Source organism: Hippichthys cyanospilos, chromosome 3 (assembly GCF_059441005.1).
Source record: "Hippichthys cyanospilos isolate Australia breed blue-spotted pipefish chromosome 3, RoL_Hcya_1.0, whole genome shotgun sequence".
NCBI lineage: Eukaryota > Metazoa > Chordata > Actinopteri > Syngnathiformes > Syngnathidae > Hippichthys > Hippichthys cyanospilos.
In genome coordinates, this window is record NC_142371.1 from 29,102,471 (window position 1) to 29,117,024 (window position 14,554).

General features: G+C 38.3%; 1 protein-coding gene across 3 annotated transcripts; it reads left to right on the forward strand.

Moving 5' to 3' along the window:
* The first annotated feature begins 8,354 nt into the window (after positions 1 to 8,354).
* Positions 8,355 to 14,407, forward strand: LOC148426737 (uncharacterized). Of its 3 annotated transcripts, none has more exons than XM_088409699.1 (10): positions 8,355 to 8,555; positions 10,333 to 10,378; positions 10,971 to 11,012; positions 11,089 to 11,202; positions 11,312 to 11,362; positions 11,985 to 12,056; positions 12,381 to 12,410; positions 13,667 to 13,741; positions 13,813 to 13,861; positions 14,227 to 14,407. In XM_088409699.1, exons 1-10 carry the CDS (start codon positions 8,496 to 8,498, stop codon positions 14,267 to 14,269), a joined length of 582 nt encoding a protein of 193 aa, XP_088265825.1. In that variant the 5' UTR covers positions 8,355 to 8,495; the 3' UTR covers positions 14,270 to 14,407. The 3 variants fall into 3 exon arrangements, with proteins under 3 accessions (XP_088265825.1, XP_088265826.1, XP_088265827.1); XM_088409700.1 differs by having other exon boundaries at positions 8,434 to 8,555; positions 11,085 to 11,202; XM_088409701.1 differs by lacking the exon at positions 8,355 to 8,555 and adding an exon at positions 8,569 to 9,006 and having other exon boundaries at positions 11,085 to 11,202.
* Positions 14,408 to 14,554: the final 147 nt, after the last annotated feature.

The following is a 14,554-nucleotide window of genomic DNA, read 5'->3' on the forward strand; positions in this document are numbered from 1 at the left end:
AAGGCACCACTGAGACAACAACAACAACAACAAAAAAGGATGCCTGTATTTGTGTGTTATGTGGGAGAGAAATATATAAGACACCTGGAATGGTGATTCAGACAGGGTCACTTTGGGTCAGAGATATTGTGATGTTATCACTGACTTTTGTTTCCCTAATTTCAGGAAAGTTCTCTGTATTATTACCTCACCGGAGACGAGACGGTACCACTGAGTTCACATCCTGAGGAAACCGGTAAGCATTGAATGGAATCCAATCTGAGATATTAGGCACACCAATGTCAAAAGAGAGCAGACTGGATTTCTGTATCAAACATTCTTCCTGCAAAGATAATTAAGCTCAAGCTTAAGCTTTTGTTTTTATTCAGAAAGTAAAATGAGTAATATTTCTCATTATGGCTCAGTATAGAATTAAATTGTTTCTGTACGTATGATGTCGGCAGGCTCCTCAATGAATACAGTGGAGTTCACAGAGGTAAAATACATGCCAAAAGAGCTCCCCTTTGAGCTGCAAAGAGAGATGGTCTTAAATGAGAAGGTCAGACCAGACAAATAAACCGCCATCCTCTTGGAGCTTGTGTACAAAAATGTTATTTCTAATATTTTCTCTTAAGTTCACCTGTCAAAAGAGTAAAGTGCAAAATAATATACAGCAATTCAATATTTCACCGGCAGCGACAACATTTTATGACCAACCGTTTATCGGGAACACTGAATGAATGTATTCCTTAACAGTTTCTGTTTATGATGGCTTGAATACAAAATACAATAAAGAAGTCATGATGTGTTACAGTTCATAACTAATGAAACATCGTACTTCAACGTTAGTTTTTCAAATCAACATCATTTTTAAATATCTATTCATTTATTTTTGATTCTATATAACGCTTTATTTGATTAGAATCACAGGTCAGGTGGTGCCCGTCCCATCTGTCTTTTCTTTTAAAGCATTTATATTGTATTCATAAAAAAAAAAGAAAAAACAGGATACACAGAAAAGATACATATTAACTATTAAGTGGAGAAGGTCAGTGGTGTTGCAACTGTTTTTAGTTTGTTCTTTTGTTTGTTTATTTTTTTTGTTGTTTTGTATAATCGCATGTTCGAAATAAAGCATTCATTCATTCATTCATTCATTCATTCATAAAAATGATGCTCCAGTATTATATATTTTTATTTGTATATTTCACCTCAAGCTCTCTCACGTACACATATATCGCTGGTGTAGGGCCAAACCGTATATTTTGGTGAATTTCATTTATTTAAAAAAAAAATTTCATTTCAAATGTATGAGTGTCATTTTACTAATCTGTGCCTATGCTGTGACAATGTGTATGTGAGTGTGAACTGTTGTCTTTCTCTCTATAGGATCTGTGATTGACAGGTCACCATTTCAGGGAGTCGTCTACCTTTTGCCTGAAGTCAGTTGGTGGAGGGCTCATGTCGCCACGCCTCTAACCATGACAAGCATTTTGATATGTTTAAAGTAAGTGGCTTTCGTCTTACACTATAAAGAGCTACGATGGATGATATTTCTAGATAATGGTAATTCTGCTTGTCCTCTTCAAGAAACCAGCCTGTCTGAACTGAATGCATTCAATCGAAAAACTTCAGCTTCCAAGCTCCGACACAATACATATACATGTGCACCTTGCTTCACCTTGTGCTGTCCAACGTTTCATATTAAAATCATCATCTTTTATTCATTGACAGTGTAACAAGGAAAAGGCAGTGAGAGGGCCAATTTTGTGTTGGGATAACAGAAGTGTCATGTCGGATCAGTACATAGAACTTGTAGTTTTCTTCAAGGTTAAGAGAAACCTTCCAACCACACGCGCAGTAATCATCAGAGCAACACATACACATCCCACACAGATTCATCCGCAATGCCACAATGAATAAAAAAGTAGGAGTAGGTCATGGAACACATAATCTTACCCTTTCCACGTAAAAGTATCATTCAAAGTGGTTCTTAATCAAAGACAAAGTGCTCGTGTGGCTATTGGCACCAGTCAAACTTTGTTGTCTTAAATGTTAAAACAGCCAATTTTGAAAAGTGCACTTGAGAGTGCTTTTTGATTCTTAAGCTATGTTTTTCCAAGCATTTTCAACAGTTCCGTAGCTCTTCTGTAGGTTTGGACTTTGTCCAGATCACATTTTTCTTTTGTGAATAATGGCTTTAAGGCTGCAAGTCTACTTAATTGTGTGATGGGCACCTTCACGTTTTAAGAGGGAAAGTCATTTTATTGTCTTTTTCTTTCTGTTTGTTTCACTTGGTATCCTTGGCAGCCATGCACATACGCAATGATTTCTAGATCTGGTCCCCCAGCTTTTATGGCTTATAAACTCAACACACATCTGTATTGAAAATGAAAGGGAATGTTTGGTTTGTAAATATTTATTTCTGAAGGGTTAATCCACTTGAGCAGGCATTCTAGCCTCGGGGATCACATTTGTTCATGTTACGGCGGGACGAGGGAGGACCCAAGAGCACGCACGCACTGGTAAGGGCAATGGCAGAGTGTTTATTGAACAGAAGGTGCGGGTAGTCGTGGGAGCTGACGGGAGCGTGGCACAGACGTCTGGGGGGTTCTGGAGTCGGGAGAGCTGGGGTTTGGCTGGGAGTCGGGCAAAGGGAGCGAGACGGGAGGGGGGCTCGGGCATACAGGTAAAGACGGCAGGCTAGCGGGTGGTCAGAGGCAGGCAAGGTCGAAATACCAAGGATCCAGTCAATTCGGCAGGCAATCGGGAGGTCAAGGGCGAACAGGGTCGGACAACAGGCAGGCTGGCAGGAGGAATTGCTGGAAAGCTCGGCGTAGCGCATAGAGACGATCTGGCGGGTTGTGGAGGGAAGTGACCGGGCTTTATACTGAGCGGGTAAATGGTTGCAGGTGTTGGTGTTCGAGGCTGATTAGAAGGAGGGCTGAGCGGGTGTGGTGAAGCTGGAAGTGAGGTGGCTGAAATGGTGGACTGTGACAGTTCATTAAATATGGTACTTTTGAGATCCATTTTTATAGAAGTCAACATCACTCCATTTTATGTAAGCATGTCTGTAAAAAAAAATAACCTCTAAAAACACATAGATCATATGCCAATCTCTAAAAACCCTTACTATATTATACGCCATCTTTTAAAACATGAATACATATATTTCAGAGCAACTAGGAAGTCAAATTCAACTTCAAACTTGCTCTAAATAAATAAGTAGCTATACTGTATGTTAGTATTGAACGCAACAAAATGAACAGGACAATTGGCTTAAATAATGCAGTAAATTTTAATTAAATTCCAAGATTGCACTAAATGACAAAAGGCAACTTTTGTATTTCTTTTTGTATTTCTTGTATATGGCTACATGTACTTCAAACTCAAGAGGTCTGTAAACTTTAGTCATAAATTAAGCATAGCGAGAGGCCCACACAAAAATTTGAGCTTTCAAGCCAAAGCATTGCAAACCATTTTGTATGCATGGCATTTTTTTTTCCATATGTGAAAGGTCTTAAACTCCAAACCACGAGTTACCATGTGGAAAGTACAAAAATCTGACGTTCTTGATGGTTGAGAGTAAAGGGAAAATCTGTCCATTAGCTGAACATCAGAGCCAACGAAATATTGTCCGGGCATCTATGACAGTCTGGATTCTCTGCTTGACTGGAATTGACTCAAGGAGCCATTCAAGTTACCCTAAAAAATGGCAAGAGATGCCTAAAAAGGCTACATATTTACCAGTATGTCTTTCACACAAAATCCGTCAACTTGAATATGTGCATTTTCATACTGCCGACAAATCACACATTCTGGTGTGACGTGGTATATGACCTCATCATGGGTGAAATGGCATATTCACATAGTTTGTCAGAAAATTATTTTTCATAATATATACCCCATAGTTCATCAATATATGCTAGTGACTTATAGTGATAGTAAGAAGCACTGAATGCTCTTTTCACCATGTGACAGAAAGGAGCAATGTGACAAGTGGCCACCAGCTTTGTGGTATCAACGTTTCAAATAAAGTACGTACACCACAAAAAATACCCGCCCCCCTCTAAAAAAAAAAACAATTGCTGTCATACATAACCTATTCCTCTGCCCACACTGCTTTTCTCACCAATAATATTCCATCTGCGCCAATTGAGTTTGTTGAGTGTCAGCAAATGAAAAATGGTGCTAATTTTAAACTGTTGATGTCTTGGAACTTTTTCGCCCAAAGGCAAAATTCTGAGTAGAAGACAAAATTGAATAATTGAAAGGAGAGAGAAACGAGAGAGACAATTGAGAGAAAATGAAGTTATAACAAATTACTCTAATTTAAAGGTGTTTTTGAGCCAGGTGTTCATTTGGCAACGTTAATACAAAAGAGGCTCAATTTCTTCAGGTTCATCTGATTCTTAAAATCCTTTCTGTTTCGTACTCAGGTTGAAGTTTGTTTCCTTTTGTTGCAACTCATAAAACGGGGTAGCAATATAGCAGACTGTGATCCACCGGGGCGGCTCAGAATCTAAATTTAGTAAAGTAGCAACAGCAAATGTAAACGAAATACATCATATTCACTAGGGATTCAGATTAGTGAATGCACTGTATTCATCTCTGCAGATTGCTAGATGTGTTCTGCAAGTGGTTTGAGTTTTGCTCCAACCAACCAGAGGATGGAAAAATGCCAGATTAAAATGGATACAATGCATGAAATATTAGAATTTAGGTTGCCTTTGTAGCCCTGACCATTCCCCAATGAAATGAAGGGTTGAACACCTCACTAAATTCATTATCCCATTACAACTGGAACACACTCAAACGAGCTAACAGTCACCGTGTGTCACTTTGTATTTGTGTCGCTCTTTGAGTTCCCTTTGGCTTGGTTTGGATCCCTTTTGCTTTGCACAATACACAGACACGAGTGTTCATGCTCACATTTGTCTGCACAGGGCCATTATATTTTAGCCTGTAGCTTCTGCTTTTCCCTCTAGCACGATCCGTCACATCAGTCACAAGAGCAAACACATGCAGACAGCTGAAACACTATGCTGGATTGGGAAATTTGAATTTTTTCACCTCCCATTCTTTCACATCATTTGGTTTACTTCTTCTGAACGGCTCAGTCTTTTTATTGCCATTACCCTTAAACAGTCTTGATTTATTTTCTCTTATGTTGTGTTTTTTCCATGTTTTTCCACACCATTCCTGACAGAGGCCTGCATGCATGCCAGCTTTTACCCATTAGATACATTTCCTCAATTAGGTTCACTGTTATCTATCATGAACTGTCAACAAAGGTTTGGCTCATTGATAAATGTTTAAGTTCAAGCTATCTCCGCTGCTAAAGCGCATTGTCTAGATGCATCGTTAACAACTGTCATGTGCTAAACCCAAGTCTCGGCAGCTCAGATACTCTGTCAAACTCTACTTTTCATCTCTGCCATGTTGCACGTTTTTTATATGTCGCCTTGTGAAGAATCTCCAGGGAGTTTGAACATACATGCCGCAAGAGCACACAATTAAGAGAAAAAAAAGAGGAACAAATACTTTGCTTGGCTTCCAGCCTGTTTTCACATCCTTCCTAATGTTTTCCTGACTACTACTCTGAACAAACAAATGTAAGCGACAGCAAACAAATTGGCGACGGCTTTACCAGGCAATGCCTCAAATTTGTGACACATATTTTTGGAGAATAATCCATACATACTATATATATATATATATATATATATATATATATATATATATATATATATATATATATATATATATATATATATATATATATATATATATATATATATATATATATATATATATATATATATATATATATATATATATATATATATATATATATATATATATATATATATATATATATATATATATATATATATATATATATATATATATATATATATATATATATATATATATATATATATATATATATATATATACGTATATATATATATATATATATATATATATATATATATACGTATATATATATATATATATATATATATATATATATATATATATATATATATATATATATATATATATATATATATATATATATATATATATATATATATATACATATTGAAGCTGTTTGCAGCGAGAACTGTACAATTTGTTAAACATATTAGAAGAAACTTGAGGTGGAAGAACTTTTGGGTGGGGTCGAATTTTGCAGCTATGCCAAGGGCTTTCGGGCCCTAATCAAGATCCCTAACTGGAGGATGACGGCAGACCCCTGCCAAAAGAGACGCATGAGGAGGAGTGTTTAGAGTTGATAAGCGGGCAAAATAAATGACTAAACAAAAATGTTCCATTTTGACATGTGATAGTGTTGAATTAAAAGCAAGGTGGAACGGATGACTGGAGAATGACTGGCGAGACTATTCACTGGTTTGAGCCATTCCGTTCTCCTTGTGCAAGTAAAACTATTTTTGCTGTCTTTGCTTCTTCATTGAGTGGTATTTTTCTACAAATTGCTAGTGGATGAACCTGACACACACACACACACACACACACACACACACACACACACATATATATATATATATATATATATTTATATTTATATTCATTTTCTCATTTTCACCCTTAAAGTGTTCCTGTTAGTCTTTTTAATAGTACATGTGGACAGCCTAATGCTATTGATGTTGGAACAGGTTTTTCAAAGGCAAACAGATGACAATGATACATAAAGCCTCAATAGGACACTCACCAATTCACTCCCACACCCATATGACTGTGATTAGCTGTTTACAATGTTTTTTTGTTTGCTTTTTTGTTTGTTTGTTTTGTTTGTTTTTTTAGAAAACGGCTCACAGGTGGATTTAATAAGTTGTAGTTGCCATCCAACATTATTCAGTTTAATTCTAACATGAAAAGTCACCCTCATTTGTGGAATGCAAAAAAATATATATATCGTGCCTGTAAACTCCATGCATTTGTGGCAGGTGTCATTTTATTGAGATCCACATGACTTCCTGAATTTCCCACAATGAAGAGCATGATGATGATAATGACGAATATATGTAAATACAATGTAACTCTACCGCGGAACCCTAATGACCTTCAAAGATAGTGAGTAAACTTAACAAGATACGTTATGCATATTTACCAATGCAATAACAAAGCATTCATATCCATATTCTGCCTGAAGCCATGAGGTTAACATTTATTTCCAAATTCAGACTTCGTCTGTCCTTCTTGTAAATATTGCATCTTATGAATTTATCTGTGTTTCTACATCCTATTATCAAGACAGAAGGCATAAATAAACAAATGGATACATTTTTATTTCATGGTATATGTATATATACCATAAACTAAAAAAAATGTCTTGTTAAATGGCTAAACACAGAGTCACTCTAGAGTGAAACAAAGCAGTATTGTGATTGTATTATATCTCGGTAAAAATAATAATGGCTTTAACTTTTTTCTTCACGACAGTAGGAGGTGGGCGTTGACAAAAGTGAAACAGTCACCATACATGATTAAGCTGATATAGTTATTCTGAGCTGGAGGAGAAGGTCAAGCAAACAGCAGAAATGAATTTTGACGCAAAGTTTTAGCGTTATTAGATGAAGTGATGAGTCCAATTTGCTGACCTGACATGCTCAGCATGAATTGGTAATTTATGCAAAAAAAAAAAAAAAACAGCTGAATTATGAGCAGAAGGACAGAAACTCCTCTGCACATGTGGATGAATCACAGCTTTTGTCTAATCTTGTGCAACACACACACATTTATAACCCACATATACAGATGCACACACTGTATGCTTTCTGAAATATTTGCAAGTTATTGGGGGTACGGTATGAATCAAAAAAAGGATGCTGGCAATGTGTGAATGTCAATGTATATTGTCTGACAATAATCACAATAGCAAGTGTTCAGTGTACAACAGTGGTCACTCTCCACCACACCTCATGTCAAAGGTGCAAAGGAAGCTGATCTGCAGTGAGTTTTATTGGTTAGTATAGGTTATGACATAGGCTCTGATATTCAACATATACTTGATTGCTCAGTGGAGGTGTATTTGGTATTTGCTAGCTTGCATGTTCAATCCCCTAGCTCTACATCAAGTTGTTATGGTAACAGAGTCCATACGTTTCCATTGGCCAAGGGACAGCGTGCCTGTAACTGGCCTGCCCTCTCAAATGAGTTAATTTCAACAAGACAAATTGAGTGTGTAAAGTTGATGTAAGGTTATTTTTTTGCAAAATTTCAATCCGACTCTTTTTGAAAGGAGCTTATATGCATAAATGACTCCGAGGGAGCTTGAAGAAACAATGATCAGTGTTGCTGAGACTGCTGGAGTGAAAGACAAAGGGAGAGCGAGGGTGGAAGACAAAGGATGTGTAGTTGGGAGGAGTGAACGAATGAGACAGAGTTGACATGTCTGGATGAGGAAGTAGTGACGGCGAACATGAGGGTGTGGCAGCCTGGCCGTTACCTCATCAGCCCCTCCGAATGAGGAAGAAAAAGCCTCGTGGATGATGAGCGTGAAGAAGATGAAGCTTTGGCGAGGGCTACCTCACACAATGGACTCCAAGGTAGGCACGATTGCTTCCCATGGATGGTTTGAGAGGCCTTTGGTGAAGGGCGATTGATAGCGGATGACAGACAAAGAGACGAGAGCAGACAGACGGAGATGTGACAAACAGGCGGGTCATGAGGGGGTAGAAGCCTTTAGGGCCCTGAGGGGAACAGGTCTCAGCTTTGACATATGCTATGCAGCGAGATGAAGATTGGCATGACCTGCTAATGTGAGCTGTCACTGCTCATGGCAGCCTCGATGCTCACCTGTCACACACTTCCAAGCCTGGAGGACGAGCTGCCACCAGGATAGGTCAAAGATTCATTTTCTCTAGGGGGAACGGGGATTTAAAGCGACACTTAGGAATAAACTTCCAGCTATCCCAATATTTTACCTTCTCCTGAGTCTACATACACACTTTGGAAGAAAGTCCAGACCTGCTGTTGTGGTTTTGCTTCATTCACGAGGTAGGAATCCATACAGTCAGCAAGTAAAGGATTTCCATTATGTTACAACAAAAGTGTTGACACTTTGTCCAATTCCACATTTTAATTGGTGACAGGTCTACACTCGAAACACATGCTGAAGTTTGATCAATACAAAAGTTTGTGGTGTGGGAGGATTGTGAACACAACTTGCAGCCTCTATGGTTCTTTTTTTTTTTCTCAGCGAGAAAAAGAAAAGTGCTTGCCATGATGTGCGTATCTTTAAAAACAATGACATTTAAAGTAAAGAGCAGTTGCGTGCCACGTAGCAACAGAAGTGTGGGGGATGTTGCTTCGAAGAGGAAGGAGAGGTGCAAAACGTTGTGTCGACCGCAATGCACGCTTCCTGCCCGTATTGTCAAATAACCCTCTGGAGAAAGTGCTCCCACTTTAATCGACCAAAGTCTGTTTAATCCAGCGGTATATGCTCAATATCTTGTGACTTGTCTATCATCCAATGTGTTTGCATTGCCTGTAATCCTTATGTCGTAACCATAGTGACTATCAATGATGACTTATTTGAGTACATACCACGAGGCTTAAATATTTTAAGAACAAGTCAGAATAAGATGTTCCAAGGGTGTTGACAATTAGCTGCCGATAGCATGAAGTAGTATAAAAACAAGATCTTGCACAATAGAATCTTTGACATAATTTCCCAATTCAAGCTGTACAAGCAATGTTTCAAGGAACACATTAACATTATTAACTGACAAGTGTAAGGACGAGTTGACTATTCTTTTATCCAGTCACACATACGCCTCATACGTTTTGCATTTTAGAATTATTCATAGCAGATGTACAAATGATGAGAGTATGCTGTCAGTGGGTCAAACTGAATATTAATATGCTGAATATGAGATATTTGCCAACTTTCTGACACGTTATCATCAGCATCACCACCACCAGCTTAGTGGTGCTTTGTGTTTTTGTGAAAAATGCATCCACGGAAAACAGAAGTTGTTACTTCCACCAACAGGACGTGAAGTACATTTACGGTAATTTTATTTTTCATCAAATTGCATTTACCTGTAAAATGCATTTACCCGGCATATAGATGACTTGCTTTTTTTAATGTTAAAATGTTGATGTGATGGATGGAATATACAATGGATTGTCGCTTCCAATACAGAGAGACACCTTGTTGAGCTATTTTTCTTTTATTGTTTTAGTTGGCTCATTGCAAACTACCATTGGTGAAATCTTAAATAATCATATCGAATTGCCTAATGTGGAGCTTACAGGAACTTTTTCTTCTAAATTCTTAGCTATCGTTCACATCACTTACAATATGTTGTTTGATTTTAGATTGGCTTGGCTTCGCTGTTCTTTCTGCTGTCAACATTGGTAGATGGTAAGTGACACAATTAGAAACGTTACTTGGATGTAGCTAATACAGGTATTATGTGATTAATCTTTTGCTTTTGCTAAGTCACCAGATAAGTGCCTGAGCCTGGTTGATACTGAAATGTGATTGGCTAGTTAGCATTTCGAGGATGTAGCTTACAAAAAATGTAACTAAAATATAAAATAGTCTTACATCGTTCAAAGTCATTAAAACTTCAATTTGGGCCAAATAAATATGTTTTTGAAAGATGGTTGCTGGTAAGTGGAAGGTGCTGAGAGCCTAAGTTGGTAAACAAGGGCCTTCCTGTGCTTTGAGCGGACCACAACAATCAAGCTCTGTGGTCACTGGAACTTTCGTGAGAGCCATGTCTGTGTATTGTAACTACACCCCACTCACAAGAGTATTACTTTGACATACTGTAAGGCCCCGCCTCTAGGCATGGCCACACTCATTGTCACATGGGTGCCAGGACAACAGATAACAAACAACATTGTGTGAGGCCATCACATCTCTGTGCATTTTTTTCTTATATCTGCTCAAACTGAAGTTGATCAATCACCTATTACTTTTATTATTGTTGCATGTCTTCTCTACACAGTGTCAAAGGCTACCACAACTGAACCTTTTACTCCAACATCTGGTATGCTGACATACACCTTCCATCATTTGATCTGTCTGCAGCATTGTGATTTATTATAACAAACTTGGCGAGACAGGAAACGTACAGGAGTTCACTGGTACTGCTGACCATTTTGTGATAACCTTGAACCAGAGCATCATCAATCCAGTGAAGTTCAGCACCCCTGATTCACAAGCTAGCAACCAGACAGGTATTTCAATGCAATCCTCCTAAATGATAATATTTGAAGTCCAAAAATATCAATCCATCTATCCATCCAAACCTGATGTAACTTACCATCAATCTTTGTGTTCCTATAGTTTCCAGTGAGGGGACAACAGAGCACCAAAGAGAGTTGATATCCACATTGGGTAATAGTCTCCACATTAGATGCTGATGATGTGTTAGGTCCAGAGAGCTGAAATTGCACTTTAGCATAGCGAGTCTTGGGATAATATGTCTAGTCCAATTGTGTACCCCTGGAGGAATGTGAAGGCACTGCAGGTAGCAGATGGGACTACAACAAGGCTTTTGCAATTATGAAATCTATTTTAATGATTTTTAATGTCATGATAGGATTAGAGGTTTTTTTTTTTTTTAATTAAGAGCAAATCAATTGGAACATGAAGCAACCTTGCTAATTTGTGTCATAGTGACTCCTTTGCAAAAATATTGTATGCCTTTATTTTGTTAAGCCCTATACACGTATGCACATTGTCATCTGTGACAATTTTCTGGTGGATACATCAATAATAAAACGGATGATGTTTGACTTTTTTTATGAAGCTGCTGAATAAAATAGACCTAGATATACCACTATACATGTAGTTCTAAATTTTAAACTGAGGTTTGAATTCTAAAACAGATTCTTGTCAAGGGGATGTATCAATCATTGCCACGCTTAGGAGATTCTATTCTTTAACATAAACACAATGGTGCAAAAAAGCATGAAAAAATTTTCTACACTGTATGGTATTATTTTTCCCTTGACAGCCGCAGTAACATCCTCCCCAGCCACCACGAAGAAAACCACCAAAAACGAGACCTATCAAGAGCAAGCCTGGGGTAACTAAACATTTTCCTACTCCATCATCACATTAAATGCCCCGGGCGTCTACATTTTTATTGTTATCTCACGGCAGACTGACAATCTCACTATTCCCAGCCTTCCAAACAAAACTTATGGCAGACTGGAGGAACAGAGCACCTTACTTCCTGTCTTGCTGGCAGATTAATGTTCGATTGTACCTTTAGCGAGAGGAGATAAGATATTTGTGATACACCGTCATCAATGTGTCAGCTGGGAGACGAGATTTGTCGCCACTAGTTGGTTCTCCAGATTGTGTTCTGCTTCCTGCCTACCGATTTGTTTCTCTACTTTTGTTCCAGACCCAATTTGGGATAAAGCTTTCACATATGGTAAGTATTCCAAACTGCTAAGTGTTTTTCTAAGTACGAATGTCTTCGGGCCGTGAGATAGAATGCATGATTAATCACTCCACCCAACTCACTGTGTGCCCTTGGTACACAAGGAAAAACTGTCAGAGAACAGCAAATATAAAGCAACAATAACAAGGACAGGTGCAATTGAAAATGGATGGGGCGTAGATTGGCAAGAAACATTATTACAATAGAAAAACATTGCAACAACATAACATATTCTATCCCGCTGATGGGTAAACGGCAGTGGGTGTCAGCAAATATAGCGGCTCTTTTGAGATTGTCAGGGTTCATTCAAGGTTGCAATCATTCTCCCAAACAGTTTATGGTACTAATTCATCCATCCCTCTTCTATAGCCGCTTTCCCTCGCTAGGGTCGCTGGCTTGCTGGTGCCTATCCCAGCTGTCTAGGGGCAGTAGGTGAAAGACACCCTGAACTGGTTGCCAGCCGATCACACACCATACAGAAACAACCGCACATAATGGACAATTTGGAGTGTCCAATACACCAATCATCCTTTCGGAGTGTGGAAGGAAGCCAGTGTGCCCGGAGAAAAGTCACACAGGCTCGTGGAGAATATGCAAACTCCCCACACCAAGGCGGCTTCTTGTACTGTTCTTGAAACCTTCAAAATTTCCTTCAAAAACAAACATTAAAACTGTTGGCAAACCTTTGGCAAACGTTTACGACCTTGACCGAACCCTATCGAACCCCTGACACCAAAGACATTTTAAATACTGTAGGTTCAAAATTTCATTGCAACAAGAACAAACATATATTAAAACTGTAGACGGACATTTGGAAACCATCAGAGAAGCATTGGAGAGTGTTTGTGTCCTTGAACGAACGTGACAACATGAGATAGGGGCTTAAATCCCTAACGGCAAATGTAACGGCTCGTTTGATCTCGTCTGGGTTCGTTCAAAGTTGCAAACGTTTGCCAGACGTTCAAAGCCATTCGCCTATCCTGCTCTTGTTGCAAGAAATATTTGAACATGCTCAAATTTGTTCAAAATTTCTTTGCTACTATACAAACATTAAAAGCGTTGGTCTCCATTCGGCAACTGTTTGGCGAACGTTTGCAACCTCAAAAGAAGCCCTGACTTGCGCATACGTTTGCTAGACTTGCAACGTTTGGCACTCAGTGACATAGGGGTCTGTATAGGGTCTGAATAAACTTGGTGTTTGACTGAATATTGAGTCTAACATTATTTTTTCATTTTGTTAAATTTAGATTATTGGTCCCTGCAAGTGACCGGACTGTCCATTGCTGCACTTCTTTTCCTGATTGGCCTGATGATCTTCGGCTGTAAGACAATACTGATGTGTGATTTCTAGAAAACGCCATGATTAATTCCAACTTTTCATGCTCTTGTGTAGGTGGTAAGGTCTGCCGGCTTCCCAAGTGTCGCAAGAGGTCATCATCAATGTAAGAATTTTATTCATCTTTATTTCCATACCAAGAAAAAGATGATAGATTACATTTTGTGAGTGGTTTAAGAAAGTGCAAACCGGCAGTGATTTTTGGAGCAAAATACAGTTCCAATACACATGAAGGCGAGCTGCTTATATCATGGCCGGGCTGAGTAATTCATATTACACCGGATGACATACGACACACAATCAATCACATGAGTCAACAGTGCAACAGAGTGCTGACTAAGATGTTTGCGGTGATTAAATGATCCCAATCATAACGGTCTTAAGTACAAAAAAAATGGCAAGGTTTGTATAGCTTTCAGAGGTATAGGAATGGTGAGTGCTAAAATAATCATGGTGTTTTGTGTTTTCCAGGTCATATAGAGTGGAGCAAAGCAAAGGAGATATAGTGTCATAACAAAGTCTATGAACAACAGGCCACATGAACTAAGTCTTACATGTCAAACTGACATAAGAAACGTGTTCATAAAGTGATATATAATTTGTTGAATATTTCTTGATCACCCCACCCTACAATAAAATAAACTGAATTATATCCATGTATCCATGTTCAATTGCATAAGGAACCTACCTTCAATTTTGTATAAGGCATTACGGTTCCATCAACTTTTAAAAATGCAGCCCAGTTTTTTAATTTATTAAGTTTTTAAAATCTGGCAGTCTCATGGGGGTCTATAAAAGG

Excerpts from the sequence above, each read along its gene's own strand:
- LOC148426737 (XM_088409699.1), top strand. The coding sequence starts at position 8,496 with ATGATGAGCGTGAAGAAGATGAAGCTTTGGCGAGGGCTACCTCACACA. Across the intron at positions 8,556-10,332 it reads CTCACACAATGGACTCCAAG|ATTGGCTTGGCTTCGCTGTT; the intron begins GTAGGCACGATT and ends GTTTGATTTTAG. Across the intron at positions 12,057-12,380 it reads CTATCAAGAGCAAGCCTGGG|ACCCAATTTGGGATAAAGCT; the intron begins GTAACTAAACAT and ends CTTTTGTTCCAG.